The following is a 19,911-nucleotide window of genomic DNA, read 5'->3' as shown; positions in this document are numbered from 1 at the left end:
CAGAGAAGTTAAGTGACTTGCCCAAGATCACACAGCAGATAAGTGATGGAGCCGGGATTAGAACCCACATCCTCTGACTCCCAGGCTGGGGCTCTTTCCACCAGGCCACGCCGCTTCTCTACTACCACTATGGAACCCACTCTTGGATGAAGTTGTAGACCTTCAGTTCCATTCTGTCAATGGGTACTTTCCCAAGCACTTAGTACAGTGCTCTATAAGTGCTCAATAAACACCACTGATTGACCGCTCCCTTGGAAATACTCTCTCCAGGGAGTGAGTGCTCCTTCTAGTCAAGATCTCTCCTGTTCATGTCTGCCTTGACTTTCACGTACCACGATTTACTCTTTAACTTGTCTGTTTCCAGCGCTTCAGCCACCTTCAAATTCAGCTCAGGTTGGTGGTGGATTTTATATTCCAGCAAGGTTTACTCATTGAATGAGTATTCAAGACGGCCAGTTCCGGGTGTGACAAAGATCTCCTTTGGGAACTTCACCGTAGACAGACGCAGAGGAGACCAGAGCACAGATAATCAAAAATGTTTTAATGATTAATGTTTGACACCGTTTGACAATGTGTGTGTGTGTATATGTGTATACATATATACACACACGCATATATATCCAGATGAGCTATGGATTTCTAGCACACATCACTAGTTTGAATATTACTGCTGCTCTACTGAAATATGTAAAGACTTTGCAAACTGGTACCTAGAAATGAAGACAAATACTTAAAAACACACACACACACACAAGTGCGCACACACGCACACACCCACACGTCTAGCTTGGATAAGATAAATGTAAACAAACGCTGTGTCTCCTTCCGAAGAAGAGTAAAGCAAACCCACACAATTAATAAGAGAACTGAACAGTTCCCTAAATACAGATGTGCAAAACTGAAGCATGATCAACTCGATAGACACAAATACCAAACGCAACGGTTAGTCTACACACTTAGATCAATAACGACTAAGACATTGTGAGTGGTTCAATGGACTCATAGTTCAATGAGTAAAGTATTCATCAGATATATTTCAACACTATAAATGACATATTAGCTCTTACCTGTTTTACCACTGACTCAAGTGCGAGGCAAGGGTTCTATTGAGTAAATGGTATATAATTTTAAATGAGCAGTTCTAAACAAATTGTGATATACCAAGCAGAAAAATGGCGATAGTTCTAGATGACTTACCCTAAATAATCATCTTCATCAAATTTCAAAGCTCTCATACTGCAGCTACCTGTTTAATTTTACCTTATTATTCTTAATTATTTTAAGTTTGGAAAGGTTTTTTTTTGGTACACTAGGCACATTTTTAAAAGCAATTTTGCATCTGAACGGAGGGCAATATAGAAACTAACCTAAACACGACCCTTGTCTTAAATGTCACAGAATAACTCTTTAACTCTATCTACAGGGACTATGTTAAATCAGAAGTATCCAGTCGGCTTTTGAAAATGCAGGCCTCCTACCCAAGGTGCTCAAAATGAAGCTGGCATGGTCCCCGACTATGAAAACAGCTTAGCATGTAGAGAGAGGTTTGGAAATTACAAACGGTGGATCTACCCTGGATGCTCAATAAACTTAGAGAGAAAGAAGCTATATTTAAGTCTTATCAAGACTGATTGAACACCAATTTTATTTTACGTTAACGGCACTCAAAATAAAAAAATAAGATCTGCTAAAAAGGTCAATCAGCTCTTCCAACAGGACTGTATTTGCTCAAAGCCAATATTACTAAAGTGGAAAGTGGCCATTTCTGCTTTCCCTTGAGTGTGTACTAGCCACTGGATTTACTCATCTTCTCCATCATGATCTTCTCTAAATGAAACTATTTAAAACAAACTAAAAACCCAAACCTATAGACGCAGTCTACTTTTAAATTAACAAGAAGCTTTGGGCCCTGCTTTTTAAATCTTAAGGCATGTGTGTTTATCTCTACTGAAATGTCATACAAATTTACATTTATAATCACATGCTTAATCTACAGTAAAAAATATGAGTTTGGATTACAGTGTTTTGAAATTGTGAATCACAATTCAGCACCTATCATATTGACTAATAAGGCAACAGCAGTGTCATATACTACAATACTACTCCCTTCCACAGTCTCTACCAGGGTCAACGAGAGCCCATAATTACTAAAATCTTTAGCCTACTTTTGTTATCTTTTATACGTGTTCTAGGGTGTTTGCACTGGTTAAGTCCTACAGAAAAATCGCACTATTGTAGGCAGGAATAGTTACAGTAGCCGTTAGAGTATCAGTGCACAACTCATATTGTGCTTACAATCAGATGATTTTTGTTTTCAGGGATTGCAAAAAGCTCTGTCTTCAATCCTTCCTTTGTTTTCTCGGCTTCACGTTGTTCTCATGGGAAGAAAAGCTGTTTGTGTGCCCATTCACGACTAGAGCAGAGCCATTCTGATAGTCTTTCCTCCGGGCCGATGCCTTGTTGTACGTCTGAAAAGAACACAGAACCACATTTGGGGTGACTGGGTCTCTTTACGTGGCAGTAACACGTGACCTGATTAGGGAACGGAATCATTTCCCTAGAGAAACCGGGGTTGCTGTTAAGCCAGAAAAAAACCCCCAAAACCCCCCAAAACCCCACTAAAAACCAACTACTCAGCTTTTGGACGACATTAGGCTAGTTCCTAAAAGAACCTTCGGAAAGGTGGAGGTGTGAACAGGTGATTTAATAACCTCTAACCCCAATTCTCCCTCTACTCTTCAAGCTCCCTGGGGGCATGGACTGTGTCTACCAACTGGGTTGTATTGTACTTTCCCAAGAGCTAATTATGGTGCTCTGCCCACAGTAAGTGCTCAAGAAATACCAATGATTGAATAGCCTTGTTCTTTTCCCCAGCCCTCAGCCTTAGCCCTAAGCAAAAACTCAAGTGCCACTAGAACTGATGAGACGAGCACTGGTTTCTCACAACCTGAATGTTGATTTCTCACCATTAACAGTGTGTAGTGGCACATGCAATCTGGAAAATTTATCCAAGGTGTTCTAGGCTATTCCCAACCCTACGCAAGTAGACAAGAGATTTGAAGGAAGAATTGAGAGAACAAATCTCTAGCCTCTTTAGGGCATCTTCTAATTAAATGAAAGTGAAATCTGTCTTTATAAAGAGGGGATAAGAGAGAGCAGGAGTCTAAAGTTTATCACGTTTGAATAGTGCTCTCCTCAGGAATAGGAATCTGAAGTCCCTGACAAGACTCTGAGTAATTCTTTATATTTTATATGAATTTCACCCTCAAACATATATTTCAAGGCAAATAATCAAACCAGAGCAAAACAAAAACTCCCATTCCTCACTAGGCCAAAGGATAACCTCCTACCCTCACTAAACCACACAAAAAATGGCAGGATCAATGAAATTGATCGGGATTATTTACAGAACACTGACTCTACAAGGGCATCGTACTAAGCGGCTGGGAGAATACAACAGAAAATGGGAGACAAGAGACTTATGTTCTGATCTTGGCTCTGCCACTATCTGCTGGGTGACCTTGGGCAAATCACTTAACTTCTCTGTGCCTCAGTTTTTTCATCTGTAATACGGGGATTAAATGCCTGTTCTTCCTCCCTACCTCCCTTTACCGTGAGTCTCATGAGGGACAGAGACTTTGTCTGATGTGAATATGTCTACCCCAGACCTCAGAACTTAGTAAATACTTCAATACCTCCCTGCCCTCGAGGTCTTTTACAATCCGGGGGAGAATAATAATAATAATAATGATGGCATTTGTTAAGTACTTACTATGTGCAAAGCACTGTTCTAAGAGCTGGGGAGGTTACAAGGTGATCAGGTTGTCCCACTGGGGGCTCACAGTCTTAATCTCCATTTTACAAATGAGGTAACTGAGGCCCAGAGAAGTTAAGTGACTTGCCCAAAGTCACACAGCTGACAATTGGCAGAGCCGGGATTTGAACCCATGACCTCTGACTCCCAAGCCCATGTTCTTAAGCGCTTACTTTGTGCAAAGCACTGTTCTAAGCACTGGGGAGGTCACAAGGTGATCAGATTGTCCCAAGGGGGCTCACAGTCTTAATCCCCATTTTACAGATGAGGTAACGGAGGCACAGAGAAGTTAAGCGACTTGCCCAAAGTCACATAGCTGACAATTGGCGGGGCTGGGATTTGAACCTATGACCTCTGACTCCAAAGCCTGTGCTCTTTCCACTGAGCCACGCTGCTTCTCTAGCAGGGGCTGTAACATGGCAGCGCTTAGAACAGTGCTTTGCACATAGTAAGTGCTTAATAAATGCCATTATTATTATTATTATTATTATGGCAACAAGGCCATCACAGCACCAAGAACATCTTTTCTTGCAATTTTGGTGGAGGCCCCACCTTAATTCACCTTGATCAACCTATAAAGACACTTTGAGGGGACAGTTCAGTTTTGGGCACATGAGCTAAAGCTGATTATATAAAACACTGCCACATGAACAGAGATGTCGTATGGTCAGCAAGGTAAACCTCCATCTTATATGGTGTTCCTGGTTTATAGGAAGAATCAATCAATCAATCAATTCTATTTATTGAGCGCTTACTGTGTGCAAAGCACTGTACTAAGCGCTTGGAAAGTACAAGTTGGCAACAAGAGCGAGAGACAGCGAGACGAGAGAGAGAGAGAGAGAATGTGTGTGTGTGTGTGTGTGTGTGTTTGTGTTGATGGGGAAGAGTGGCAACGGTAAGGAATGGATGAGTTAGAGGCTTTACCTCCGCTCCCAAGCTCTCCCAACAGATGTTTAGAAATACATTTTCACCAGGTTGTAATGGCCAACTGTCCCGAGGTGACCCTTGGGTACCGGCCATCTCAAGGTCAAAAGCTATCTCGTGACCGCCTGAGCCAGCAGGCGGAACTCGGAAGTGAGGGTGGGATACCGCCCCCACGACCAAATCTGCTAGATTGACAGCCCAAGCTGGGAATACAGAAGGTGTCCCTCGCCCCCGTGCCAACCAAATTAGGTATGGAGGAGGGGGGGAGGGCAGAGATTGGATAGACTGAGGCCGGAAGCTGGAACGGCCTAGGGGCACAGGCAATAAATACCTGTTGCCTCTGACCTTCGGGGTCAGAACACCAGGACACGCAGCAGCAGGAGCAGCAGCCCCCGTGTCTCTCCCTGCCCAGAAGGCCAGATGCCCGCTCTACAACCAGAACCAAAACACTGAGGCAAGGGCCGTGGGATGGGTGAGTGTTTCGAGGGTGGGACCCAGGTATCCCGCTGCTGATGGGAATTATGAGTGGATTCCTCCCATGTAGGGAGAGCACACTGTGAGAGCTAGCCGCCCACCACGTGTGCGGGTAATGTAATGAATTCTTCCCATGTGGGAAAGTAAGTGGATTCTTCCCGAGTGGGAAGTGCACATGGGTGAGAGTTAACCAACTCACCTACGCGCGATTAACGGATGATTGTGTTCCTCCCGTGTAGGGAAGCTCTAATATTGCTAATTGATTATATTCCTCCCGAAAGGGAAGCTCAATCCATTGCGCCTAAACAATTACATAAATTCAATTCACCTCGTGGCATAAATTTTATATAAAACTTAGGCTTTCCGTCCCCGGCCTCTCGCTCTCTCTCGCCTCGCCGATCACTGAACGAACCCGTCCCCGGACGACGGGTGACACCAACCGACAGGTAGATAGGAGAAGACAGGATTTTTACCTGGATGTAGAAGTTTGTGAACAGGGTAATGAGAGAAATCATGTAGCAAATCTGGAAGTACAGCCAACCCATCGGAAAGGAACAGGGCCACACAACACCGCAGCTGGTCTGAATGATTGTCAACACAAACTGGACCTGGAAACAGAGTCATAGAGGGGTCACCATGAGAGCCGGATGCCACCACACGACTGGAGCTGGGTCAGTCACAAATATGGCCTGAAAGGACATTTAGCTTCTGAGTCGACTTGAGTTCTCTAAATCTCTCCTTAGATACGCACACAAAAAAAAATCACAATTTTGCTCATAAAGTATCATGCGCTCTTTTAAACTGGTTTAGAATGCCTGCACCAACCCCTCAGTGGTCACTTCTGAACTTTGCCAAAGGCATCTCTGAGTGCAGAAACACAGGCTGGTTTACGGGAGGAAGGAAAGAGGGGAGGATGGATCTGGGTAGGTACCATGGGAGGGGCTGATACCACAGAATGAGGTATCAAGGCAGCGAGACACCATTTTTTTTCCCTCATATTTGCAGCCTTTGTGTTAATATCACACACTTGCTGGAACATTTTATAGGGAAGTTCAGATAATCGAGGCTTACAGGGTTAGGGTGAAAACTGAAGAAAAGAAAACCAAAACCACACAAAGGTTCTCAGAAACAGTTCAAATACCTTTGGGACTGCTTACAGGGCTCTTATTAGGACAAGCTGCTAGCGGTATGTAGGAGTGGAACTGACTCAAGATTTCTTATCAGGCTTTTGAGCATTATTTTTAAGATGAGTGTTTTGGTTATGACACAATGACTCGGGCAAATTCTTAAAGTAAAAGTAGGGTCCGGGGTGCCACTTCCTGCCCAAATGGAGCTCAAATTCTTGCAGCTGCCTGGTTTTCTGCCTGTAAACTTGAAACCTGTGAATTTCAATTCTGGCTCTGCCAAGAGAATATGCTGTGTGACCTTCTACTGACCATTATATCTCTGTTCCGTATTCCCAATCGCTGTAATATGGCAACGAACACTGACCCCTCTAGAAGGGGATTAAGAGGAAAAAAACAGTAAGGACTCAAAAACAGGGGAATCCAGAAGTTGTATGTGGATTACTGACGCTAATCCTACAAACTGAAATCATTTCGAATCTAAAAAAACAGTGCTTCAGCGCTTAGAACAGTGCTTTGTACATAGTAAGCACTTAATATTAATAAATGCCATCATTATTTATAAAAAAAAGCCCTAAGGAATAACTTACTGTGTACTTACAAGGTGTGAAACACGTTGGGGGCAAAAAAAAAAATCATTCTAGGTCGATTTCCAGTGACTCTGAAGCGTTATGTTTCTCCTATTCCACACCCCTCATATGTCATGCATGAAAATTTGTCCTGTTTCCCAGGCCTTCCATAAGAAGGAGGCCTTAGCTATCTGTTAAAAGCTTTGCAGCCACCTACTTTCTTAAATTATGGTACAGATACAATATGGTACAATATGTACAATATGGTATAGAGAAGCAGGGTGGTTCAGTGGAAAAGAGCTCGGGCTTTAGAGTCAGGTCGTGGGTTCAAATCCCAGGTCCGCCAATTGTCAGCTATGTGACTTTGGGCAAGTCATTTAACTTCTCTGTGCCTCAGTTCCCTCATTTGTAAAATGGGGATGAAGACTGTGAGTCCACAGTGGGACAACCTGGTCACCTTGTAACCTCCCCAGCGCTTAGAACAGTGCTTTGCACACAGTAAGCGCTTAGTGAATGCCATCATTATTATTATTACTACAGATGGGAGAAAGGCAGAAACATAATCACAGCTGGGAAACTGTCTCTGGAAGTCTGATCATTACTCATCAAGCCATGGTCTGCTGCCTGGATGTCATCTCGTGTTTATATATACCGGACACCCACATCTACCTGTCCCTTGTGGGCAAAGATGAGGGTAAGATTTATATTCATGTTTGTGGCTGAAGAGACCAACAACAATTCTTTCCACGCCAGGGACCCAGAAAGATCGTCTTTGCCGTGGCACTGCATTTTCTCTTTGCAAGATCAGGGGTTGTTTTCAGTGCTGCCTCTTGTGAATTCGATCAGTTAGTAATAATAACAATAATGGTGGCATTTGTTAAGCGCTTACTATGTGCCAAGCACTGTTCTAAGCGCTGGGGGAGATACAAGGTAGTCAGGTTGTCCCACATGGGGCTCACGGTCTTCATCCCCATTTTACAGACGAGGGAACTGAGGCAGAGAGAAGTAAAGTGACTTGCCCAAGGTCACACAGCAGACAAGTGGCTGTCGGGATTAGAACCCACAACCTCTGACTCCCTCGCCCATGTTTTTTCCACTGAGCCACGCTGCTTCTCTGTTAAATTAACTTAAGGTGAGGTTAAGTGCCCCTCACCTCATTTCTGACGGCTGACTGAGCTGTCTAGTCTCAACCACCCACAGTTCTGCTGCACTGCTTGAGCATGGGCTTCACTGTGCCTTTCAAATGGTTTATCTGCCTTCCTTGCTGACGGGTGACCCCTGCATGAGACATCTGTTTTCATCCAGTCTCCTCAGATGCCCACTCCCTCAAATTGGGTTGCTCTGAGCACTGCTTCACTGCTGGTCGACTGACTGCATTCCAGGACCTGGTTATTCGAGGCCTTGCCTTCCGGATGGGCGATGCTGACGGAAACGACATCATTACAACGACACTTGGTAAATCTTGATTTTGCTCCCCACACTTCCCCGGCACCCTGTTTAAGCGGCGTCGTGATCCTGGGACTGCACCATATCGCTCTTCTCCACCAGTGAGGATTCTGTCCACACGAAGATTGGCTCTATGCCATGGTGGTTGACACGAACAGCTCTCTCATTTAAGCCTGGAGATGGTGAGGGTCCAGGACTTCAAAGATGCCAACATTCCTTTGGGGGTTCCTTCCCCATATACCGAAGGCAGAAAGTACTTTGCCAGTGATTGAGGAGTAAATGCCTTCCCTGCTGGTCATTCTCTAAAAAAAGACACACTAGGAGAGCTTCACTGCATTATAGCTCTGACTGACCTAGTGAATCCCTTGGAATTCATTCCCTAAGTTGGAATGAAGGCCGCATCTTTGCCAGCTGGCAGGTCCACTGTATTTTGCAGCATCTCATCAACGGATGAGAACCAGTGTGGCCTGCCGGGACAGTGCACAGGGCTGGGAGTCAGGATACTTGGGTTCTAACCCTGGCTCTGCCACTCGCTTGCTGTGTGACTCTGGGCAAAATACTTATGGTCTCTGTGCCTTAGTGAAACAGTTCAATACCTGTTCCCCCTGCCCCTTGGACTCTGAGCCCCATGTGGGACAGGGATTTTGTCTGATCTGATGATCCTGTATCTATCCCGGGGCTTAGGAGAACGCTTGGCACATAGTAAGTGTTAAAAAATACCGCTAATATTATTATGACGATTACTGTTATTAATGAGTAGGGGTACTCAAAAATGGTAAAGTCTTGTTGCCACTTTCACTGAATGCCTTCCTTGCCCACAGCCGAGGCAGAGCTAGCTGCCTCCTTTGGTAAAACTGTAGCAGAGTACAAGAATTGGAAAAGCTTCTTCCAAGACACAGACAATTCCTTTGCTCGGTAGCAGTCTGTCTGTAAGACCCCTTAGCATCTCTCCACTGGACACAAATGTACCTTACGTTGAGCTGCACGACAAGATACAACTTTGCTTTTGTTAATATCATGAGCTTTAGGGTTGAAGAAGCATCAATGCTTAGCCACCAGTAGCTATTTGAATTCAGAGCCCTTTTGATGGTCCATATCAATTAACGAGACCCATGATCATAATGGCGACCTAGAGACTGTCTCAGAGAGGTTTTTTTTTTTCTGTAAAGCACTATGTGGCAGACACAGTCCATATGCCATGTAGGGTTCACAGTCTTCATCCCCATTTCACAGATGAGGTAACTGAGGCACAGAGAAGTGAAGTGACTTGACCAAGGTCACATAGCAGACAAGTGGCGGAGCCGGGATTAGAGCCCAGGTCCTACCTGTGCTCTATTCGGTAGGCTAGGCTGCTTCTCAAGATTTGCCCCATTGTTCATGATAAACTTTTCATACAGGGGATTTTGGTCCAGGGCTCCTGGACATTTAGTCACAAAAGGGGTGTGGATACCACTTTTCCCTGCCTGTATCGCCAGCCAGAGATTAGCTCAAAGAAATCCTTGCCCAGCTGCAGGAATCCAAACAGCCTTCAAGTCCCCACTGCCAAAACACCACACAACCTCGACAGACATCCGTCTAGCCCACAGATGGAGCCATGGCATTTGTCTCTGAGTCGGCGGAGGAAGTCAATGCCAGCGACGACTGGTTGACGCATGGAATTCTTCGCCAAGCAGGCGCTTTGGCCGATGATGGTTTAAGTAGGGAAGATGGAGTTGGGCGGGGCCTCCTACAGACAGCCGAAAACCGAGTCAGCAGTACACGTCTTGGAGCCAGCCGGCTACCGGGAAGAAACACGGGGCAGGAGAAATCAATGATTTACAGAGCTTCTTTGCCATGTCCCCCCAAAAAAGGTCATCAAAAACTCACCAGCTGTCCCTGGGTGATGTATTTCTTCCACCACAGATAAGGGCGCATGGCAGGAATAGCAGACAGGCCGTAGTAGGAATACATAAGGACGTGAATGAAGCTGTTCAATGTGGCTCCAAAGTAGGCTACATGAAGAGGAGCGGGAAAGGGAGGAGAGGGGACGAGAGGCACGTTAATGACTTTGCATTCTGCCAGCCTTCGAAGTTCAAGCTGCTTTTCCCCCCGCTAAATGTGAATGCACTGCTCAATCTGGAAAATAAACCCAACAGGCCCCGTAAGCAAGAACAGCTGAAACATGCCACTAGAAATCCATTTCCACTTAGGCGGCCTGCCACTGCTGAACTAATCCTCTGGAAGTGCCAGGATGGGTGGGTGCCCCATCAGCACATTTGGCACTCTCCCCAAACTCCTGCCCACATTCCCCTCACCCGTTGAATGCCCCACCCCCTTCTGACCGGCGTCTGTTGTGACCAGTGCCACAATTCCAAGTTTCATTTGCTGCCATGAAGAGCCTGGGAAACGATAACTGCTTTTACTAATGTTTCCATTCCCAGGGCCTCTTCTCTTTCGGGAGGGCATGCTGCCACTTTTCGGCAGGAGCACAGGACTACCCTTAGGATGGAGAGGTCGATTCCAAAGGGACCCTTCCGGCTATACGTTAGTCACCCAGGAGTCACAGGAACAGGGCAAAGACAGCCGCCTGAAAACTACATTTTAGTAACTCTGTGACATTCTCTTAGTCCCTCACACTGGAACAGAAGAATTAAGCCTTTGCATATTTAGGAAAGCTGAGCCAGCTAAACAGAGAACAGGGGTAATTAAGGGTGAGGTGACTCAAGGTTTAGCTACCTAAGGAAGCAGCGTGGCTCAGTGGAAAAGAGCACGGGTTTGGGAGTCAGAGGTCATGGGTTCAAATCCCGGCTCTACCAATTGTCAGCTGCGTGACTTTGGGCAAGTCACTTAACTTCCCTGGGCCTCAGATATCTCATCTGTAAAATGGGGATTAAGACTGTGAGCCCCCCATGGGACAACCTGATCATCTTGTAACCTCTCCAGCGCTTAAAACAGTGCTTTGCACACAGTAAGCACTTAACAGATGCATCATCATTATTATTATTATTAAGGAGGCAATAAGAACCCCAAAAGAAAAGGAGAAGCACAAAAGGAGGCTAAAATAAGTCTTGCACTCACTTGGCATTCCCAGCTGCAGCATTTGCAAATGTTACCTTAAGAGACTGTCGTGTGGGGATTGGAGAGCTAATCTTGGATTTTCGGGGCTGAGGAGGAGAGCCAAATGAACTGGGAAGCGAGCATCCCATTTGGTCCTGGGAATGATAGTTCCTAAGGAGTTTGTTTTGGGGAGGTGGGTTCTAGAACCAGCCTTGCAGATGGTGGGTGGTGGGGAAGGGCAGGGGCTCCTCTTGCCCCTAAGAGGCCACCCAAATGGTTGCTTGACTCACCTGGGAGAGAAAAGGATGGCCTCAGAGGGCCCAAGTGTCTGTGTGGAACAACTCTGAGGAATGCCGTGCTTTCAACCCTCTCCACCAACAGATAATCTCTCCAACCACACCCGCCATTCCAGCCTTCCAGCCTGAAGCCTCTAGGCCCAAGGTCTTCTACCATTTCCCAGTTTCAAGGTCCACCAGTGTCAACCATAATAACAATAATAATAATGGCATTTACTGAGCGCTTACTATGTGCAAAGCACTGTTCTAAGCGCTGGGGAAGTTACAAGGTGATCAGGTTGTCCCATGGGGGGTTCAGAGTCTTAATCCCCATTCTACAGATGAGGTAACTAAGGCACAGAGAAGTTAAGTGACTTGCCCCAAGTCACAGAGCTAACAATTGGCAGAGTCGGCATTTGAACCCATGACCTCTGACTCCCAAGCTCCAACCATCACATCCATCCCCAACCAAAGGATTTTCTACCCCTTGCTCTCCCCAAGCCCCACAGCCCGCACATCACACTGCGCACTACTGCGATCTAAAAGAATAAAACTGACATCTTGACTCCTGGCTTGTCTTCCATTCTTACTGACTGTGAGCACATGAAGGCTGTCCCGTCCAGAGAGAAAGTCTCAACCCTGAAGAGCTCACTAAGGGGATTCAGCGTCTTTTCCAAACAGACCCCTCCCTCCCCCGACCTCTGAACTACTTACAGTGACCACAAGGCACCCAATTCATGACAAACCACCAGATATTCAGCATGGAGGCGTGATGGTAGACATGCAGAACGGTGATCTGGTGGTTGTTCTTTCGTAAAATGAAGAAGAAGGTGTCCATGAATTCAATGAGTTTTGAAAAGTAGTACCACCAGAGGACTCGGATGATCTGATGGGAGAGGGAGAAAGACTTGAATTACCGGTGCAGTGTTTTTGGAAGTGGTTCTCCAATGGCTGACACACTTGCTACTAAGAAGGTAATGTGGTCTCATGGAAGCAGGCAAAGATCTGTCAGTGAGGAGACTGGCTTTCTCTGACACTGATGTGATGTCTTCAGATGGGTCCTTTCACCTGTCTGTGTCTCACTGTCTTTCAGTACAATGGAGATAATAATATCTTCCTCACAGATCACATGAGGACCAAATGAGGTCACAATATCAACCCGTCACTGATATCAATTGAGTGCTTACTGTGAGCACTGTACTAAACACTTGGGAGAGAGCAACACAATAAAGTTGGTAATAATAATAATGATGATATTTATTAAGTGCTTACTATGTGCAAAGCACTGTTCTAAGCGCTGGGGAAGTTACAAAGTGATCAGGTTGTCCCACGTGGGGCTCACGGTCTTAATCCCCATTTTTACAGATGAGGGAACTGAGGCACAGACAAGTTAAGTGACTTGCCCAAAGTCACACAGCTGACAAGTGGCGGAGCCGGGGTTTGAACCCATGACCCCTGACTCCAGAGCCCGGGCTCTTCCACTGAGCCATGCTGTTTCTCTACAGCATGGTAAGACACGGTTCCTGCACCCGCAAGGAGCTTACAATCCGGAGGAGGGTTAGATATTAGAAGAAACTACAGGGTATAATTGATTACAAAATATTCAAAAAAAGTATTTTCAAATACTGGGAGTAGTAGGAAGGCCAATAGAAGTGCTGTAAAAATTCACATTTTATTGAGATTGCTCATTTTTTAGAGAACCAGGTAAAATTCCCCTGCAAGTTTAAAGACACACAAAGTGCCAGGTGTGCCAGGATGGGATCTAAAGTATGGCGTCAACAGGAGGTCAAACCAGCCAGCAAGCACTGCTTTAAAGAAACTTTATTTAAAGCTTTAAATACAAGTCTCAGCAGAGATGGTTTTAATGGGGCCAGGAAAGCCAGAGCGCACATCAGAAATGCGGAGGCTGACACCACTCTCCCCGCCTGATCTCTCCAGAAGTAAATCTGAGCAAGAACAATTGGGTTGTGAAACTCCCCACTAAAGACACGTTTGATGTCGGTGTGAGTCGTGGGTCACAGGAAGCAGCCAAGAAAGGGACCCTCCAAAATAAAAAAGAGAAGAGACTTGAATTTCAGATTCAGGGAGTCTTTTCGGCAGAGCGCACGTCAAATGTCGTTCTCACCCAACTGCCTACCAAACTGGGCTTCGATTAGCGTGGCACTGATTAACATCCAAAGCCTTTACCCTCAGAAAACTTTAAATGGGTATCGAGACTCCCTCTGCCCACCTCTGACCTTTATGCGGCAGCAACTTAAGTTGCTTAACTTAAGTTACCGAAGGCTGGGGAACAAAGGAGGGTCATTACCTTCATGTCTGCATCGCCACCACTGTGTGTATCCTGGCAGTAGAAGTTGTAACCGCCTTCCCACACTCCTGTCACCAACTAAGAAGGGTAGAGAAGAAAAAGCAAGTCGTCAGTGTTTGAGGGCCCCGGCCACATCAAACACCACACGGTTAAAGTGGTGACCCGGCTGGCGATCCTAGATTCCAGAAGGCGAGAGGAAATCGGAGGAGCTTGGGCGTCTGCCGAGCTCCTAGGTGTGATTTGGATGTCGCGATGTCTACTGCGCTCCGGGTCCAGATTTGAGAGGCCGGGAAGACGGGGCTGGTGTTGTTGTGGTTCTGCATTGCTCTCCGTCCTCCACTCTCTCTGACCCAGGCTCGCTGTTTTCCTCCAGCACGGAGCGCCCTTCCTCCAGCTCAAATAACGACAATAATTGTGACTTACTATGTACCAGGCACTGTACTACGCGCTGGGGTAGATACAAGCAAACCGGGTTGGACGCAGCCCCTGTCCCACGTGGGGCTCACCGTCTCAATCCCCATTTTACAGATGAGGTCACTGAGGCCCAGAGGAGTGAAGTGACTTGCCCGAGGTCACACAGCAGACAAGTGGTGGAGCCGGGATTAGAACCTATCATCCTTTGACTCCGCTATCCGCTATTTTGTGCTGTTTCTCAAATCCACTAAGCCATCCCCCTTCCCACCTTCAAAGGGCTCCTAAAAATTCACTTCCCCAGGAAGCATTCCCTGATTAACCCCCTCCTTCATGGCTATGTTATCTCAATGGTGAACTGGGTGTTTTGGACCTGATCCATTTATTATATGTTGAACTGCTTTCATTTTTACTGTTTGTATTAAAAACGATCACGGTGGTATTTATTAAGCGCTCATTATATGCCAAGCACTATGTACTCCACGGGGGGATAGATACAAGGATCGGGTCGGAAGCAGTCCCTGTCCCACGGGGGGATCACAGTCTAAGTAAGAGGGAGGAGAGGTATTGACCCTCCATTTTACACAGGAGGAAACTGAGGTCCAGAGAAGTGAAGTCACTTGCCCAACGTCACCCAGCAGACAAGTAGCAGAGCCAGGATTGGAACCCAGGTCCTCTGCCTCCCAGGCTCGGACTCTATTCACTATTGTATTCTATTTGCTGATTCTTTGCGTTTTCCATTTTATCAAATTAATTGGAGGAAAGGGGTAAAAATATTAAACCGGAAGAAAACAAAAAGCCTTTCAGTGAGTGACCGTGGAATTGTGCACTTGTTCAGAATCAGGCAGCTGGATGGGAGCAAGTAGGTTTAAGCAATTTCTTCTCATTACATAATAATAATAATAATAACATTTATTAAGCGCTTACTATGTGCAAAGCACTGTTCTAAGGACTGGGGAGGTTACAAGGTGATCAGGTTGTCCCACGGGGGGCTCACAGTCTTAATCCCCATTTTACAGATGAGGTAACTGAGGCCCAGAGAAGTTAAGTGACTTGCACAAAGTCACACAGCTGACAATTGGCAGAGTCGGGATTTGAACCCACGACTTCTGACTCCAAAGCCCGGGCTCTTTCCACTGAGCCACACTGCTTCTCTCGCAGCACTTATGTCCATATCCATGGCCATGCCTAGTGGATACAGAATAGGGCTGGGAGTCAGAAGGATCTGGGTTCAAATCCCAGTTCTGCCACTTGTCTGCTGTGTGACCTTGGGCAAGTTACTTAACTTCTCCGGGCCTCAGTTCCCTCATCTGTAAAATGGGGATTAAGACTGTGGGACAGGGACTGTATCCAACGTGATTATCTTGTATCTAATCTAATTATTATTATTTATTTATATTAATATGTGTCTCCCCCTCTAGACTGTAAGCTCCTTGTGGGCAGGGAACATGTCTACCAACTCTGTTATACTGAACTCTCCCAAGCGCTCAGCGCAGTACTCTGCACATAGTAAGCACTCAATAAATATGATTGATTGGTTGGTTGTTTGCTCTCTTTCAGTCTTTAAGACTGCTATCTGTCTGTGTCCCTGTGCTGGCTTGGCACAGAGGGGAAGGGTTCTGATGTGCGTTTCTCCTGCTCCATTCCTCCTGTCAAATGGAGAAAAGTGAAGCCAAATCACTTCACCGCAATGGGGTCTCACATGCGGGGAATGGATAAGAGAGACAAACCTACATCAGCCTCCTTGTCGATCTTCCTCCCTCCAGCCTCTCCCCTCCCCAGCCAATACTTTACAGATCATTTTCCTATAAAAACCATTCTCCACACAACTCCCCACTTCCTAAAGACTTCCAACGGTTGCCCATCTACCTCCATAACAAGCAGAAACTCCTCTCCATCGGATACAAAGCTCTTAATCAGCTCTCTTCCTCCTATCTCTATCCATGCTCATCTTCTATCTCCCTTCTCCCACTACAACCCAGCCCACACACATCAGTCAATCAATTTTATTTATTGTGCACTTACTATGTTACTGTTTGCAGATCACTGTGCTAAGTGCTTGGGAGAGTACAGTGCAAAGGAGTTGGAAGACAACGTTCCCTGCCCAAAACGAGCAAGAAAATGGAAGCCACTGGTAGTAGCCTACTTGATTGAGGTTCTACCACATGAGTGAATGAAATTGCAGTTTCTGCTGCTTCCAGAGATCTTCCTTGACACCTATCAGACACCTCCCAGTGAGTGGGGCTGGGGTGGGGGGAAAGGAAGAGGAGGGAGGGTGACGTCTCAACACAGATCAAAACCTACTTAGACTGTGTCCGACCTGATTATCTTGTATCTACTCCAGCACCTTTTACGGTGCTTGACACGTGGTGAGCGGTTAACAAATGACTCAATTATTATTGCAGCGTGGCTCAGTGGAAAGAGCACAGGCTTTGGAGTCAGAGGTCATCAGTTCAAATCCTGGCTCCGCCACTTGTCAGTTGTGTGACTGGGCAAGTCACTTCACTTCTCTGGGCCTCAGTTACCTCATCTGTAAAACGGGGATTAAGACTGTGAGCCCTCCTTGGGACAACCTGATCACCTTGTAAACTCCCCAGCGCTTAGAACAGCGCTTTACACATAGTAAGTGCTTAATAAATGCCATTATTATTGTTATTATTATTACTATCAATAACTCAGGACCTGTTGGCAGTGGGAGATTTTCCCTCTTAACCACGGGCAATTGGCAGGGCGAGGCCAGAGATGGGGCATTACTGCATTTTCATGGACTCGGTGCCTAAGTTGGAGGATGTGAGTTCTAATGCCAGCTCCACCACTTGTCTGCTGTGTGACCCTGGGCAAGTCGCAACTTCCCTGTGCCTGTTACCTCATCTGTAAAATGAGGATTAAGACGGCAAGCCCCGGGAGGGATATGAACTGTGCCCAATCTGGGTAACTACTCCAGCGCATAGTACAGTACTTGGCACACAGTAAGTGTTTAACAAACACGATTATATAAAAAGTGATTCTCTCTCAAAGACATCCTCACTCCCAGATGCAGGGGATATCAGATATCACCAGCAGTTTCATCTGTGAACCAAAGGGCAACTCTACAACTACCTCCGGAGTTGCTTTTTATGGCTTTCTCCCTGAGGCGGGCAACGCAACTAATCTCACAACTCTTTTCTTTGATGATAAGGGTGAATCTTTTCATTTTTCAGAGTTCCCGGCACCTGGTGTCAACGAGTCAAACTGTTGCACGTTTCAGAGACGGTTTTACACACTCCACTGACAAAACTGCTCAGGGTTTCTTCGACTGGTTTTTTGAGCATCACATGGAACATCATTGAAACTCTAGCCTAAAAAAGCAGCCCCGTGTCTGCTCACACTGAGATGCTGCCTCTACTCCAGCTGTCTGCTGCTAGTGGGGTAAGAGATGTGGGAGTAGCTACCAAAACCCCTCCATGTTCCTACTTTCTCAAGTCTTATCAATGATGATGATAATAATAATAATAATTCTAGTATTTGGTAAGAATTTACCATGTGCCATGCCCTGTACTAAATTCTGGGGCAAACACAAAATAATCGGGTCCGACAGAGTCTCTGGTCCCAAATGAGACTCACAGCCTCAGTTGGAGGGAAAATAGGAACTGAATCCTCATTTTACAGATGAGGGAACTAAGGCTCAGAGAAGTTAAGTGACTTACCCAAGGTCACACGGCAGGCAAGTTAAAAGCAGCGTGGTCTAGTGGAAATAGCACAGGCCTGGGAGTCAGAGGGCTTGGGTTCTAATCTCAGCTCTGCCACTTGTCTGCTATGTGACCTTGGGCAAGTTACTTCACTTCTCTGAGCCTCAGTTTCCTCATCTATAAAATAGGGATTAAGACTGTGAGCCCCATATGGGACAGGAAGTATGTTCACCCCTTTTATTTTGCACCTACCTTAGGACTTAGTACAATTATTAAGTGTTATTGAGTCGTTTCAGATTCATAGCGACTCCATGGATATACTTTGTCCAGAACGCCCTCTCCTCTGCCATAATCCACAACCTTTCTAATGATTCTTCCGTTATTGTAGTTATGCTCTCTAACCATCTAGCTGCTGGTCTGCCTCTTCCGTGTTTTCCCTGAACTTTTCCCAGCATTAGTGTCTTCTCCAGAGAATTAGTCCCCCTAATGACGTGTCCCAAATACGTTAATCTAAGTCGAGTCATTTGGCCTTCCAAAGACCACTTTGGTTTAATTTGCTCTAAAATCCATTTGTCTGTCTTTCAGGCAGTCCATGGTATTCACAAAAGCCTTCTCCAACACCACATTTCAAAAGAATTGGTGTTCTCTCTAGCCTGTTTTTTCACTGTCCAGCTTTCGGATCCATACATTGTCACTGGATGCCTGGCACGTAAGTGCTTAACAAACATATTTATTATTTTTATTATTATCATTTATTATTATGTGGCAGAGCCAGGATTATAACTCAGGTTCTCTGATTCCCAGGCCTTCTGCTTCTCAGCTTGGATCCACCTTGCTCTAGGGACTCTATCCCTTGGGAACTCTTTTACAGGTCTCTGTCATCCCCAGTACATGTTTTTTGTACTCAGGTAGGTCTTGTCTCTCCCAAAAGATTGTAAGCTCCTTGAAGCAGGGACTGGGTCTTCTCCATCCTGCCACTCCCCTGCACCACATTGGTGCCCTGTAAAGAGTGGGCAGTCAATCACTGCCTCCTAGGATTTCCCCTTCAGATGCCCAGGATGGGTTCTAGGACAGACAGGCTCATCTACAGGGAGGGGCAGGCCTGACCCTGGGGGTCCCAGATGCTATTCGTGGAGTGGGTGGAAGAGCCAAGGAGCATTCCCACCTAGGTCCATTTCTCTTGGCTCCCCCTTCATCTATGGGTTGAGGATTGGGAGGCGAAGCAGAGCAGAACACTCTGGGTAAATGTTTGAGGACGTCAGGGCAGAAACTGTACCTTCACAGGACATCCACCTGCCTCACACCCACCTAAGGCACGGAGGTGGACTGGTACCCAGCAGTGTTATGAGGCAGAGCTTTCCGTTTTGTTAAAATATTCTTCACCTGGGCTCCCTTTTCACAGAACTCTACCCCTACATCCTCAACCTCTAAGAACAGGTGTTACCCAGTTAGGAGAAGGTCCTTCATTTTATAGACTCATATGAAGAGACCCCGCCATGTGCTGAAGGGTCACTGAGGCTTAAAAGAACTCCCTTAAATGGCACCTAATTTCAGATCAATCAATATTATTTATTGAGCTCTTACTATGTGCAGAGCACTGCACTAAGTGCTCAGCAGAGTACAATTCCACAGAGTTAAAAGACTTGTTTCCTGCCTACAAAGAGTTATAGTCTAGAGAGGACGACAGACATTAAAATAAATATATTTCCGCCACGATATCTCTCCCTTTGGAAGAGAGATTTGGGAAAAGTGTAATAAGCAATTCCCAAGGGCCACAAGGGATACAGTCTTCACTTGTCATGGGTCCATAGCAGCCAGAGCATGAAGAGGCGAGGAAATCTCCCCTGCCCATGGCGTACCAT

At 46.0% G+C, this 19,911-nt stretch overlaps 1 protein-coding gene across 8 annotated transcripts in view; it reads right to left on the bottom strand.

Annotated features, from left to right (window-relative positions):
• Positions 1–520: 520 nt before the first annotated feature.
• The window catches only part of ELOVL5 (ELOVL fatty acid elongase 5), a 110,397-nt gene continuing 91,006 nt past the window's right edge, over positions 521–19,911 (bottom strand). For 7 of the 8 annotated variants that reach the window (XM_038757315.1, XM_038757168.1, XM_038757391.1 and 4 more), the window contains 5 exons: positions 13,971–14,048; positions 12,377–12,548; positions 10,218–10,342; positions 5,686–5,820; positions 2,340–2,468 (listed from right to left, as the gene is read on the bottom strand). In XM_038757315.1, the coding sequence (XP_038613243.1) occupies positions 2,340–2,468; positions 5,686–5,820; positions 10,218–10,342; positions 12,377–12,548; positions 13,971–14,048 (639 nt within the window). Of the gene's footprint in view, positions 2,469–5,685; positions 5,821–10,217; positions 10,343–12,376; positions 12,549–13,970; positions 14,049–19,911 lie in introns of all 8 variants that reach the window. The other variant, XM_038757557.1, reaches the window with a different exon arrangement.

This window comes from Tachyglossus aculeatus, chromosome 1 (assembly GCF_015852505.1).
Source record: "Tachyglossus aculeatus isolate mTacAcu1 chromosome 1, mTacAcu1.pri, whole genome shotgun sequence".
Lineage (NCBI taxonomy): Eukaryota > Metazoa > Chordata > Mammalia > Monotremata > Tachyglossidae > Tachyglossus > Tachyglossus aculeatus.
This window is presented reverse-complemented; position numbering and strand designations above follow the sequence as displayed.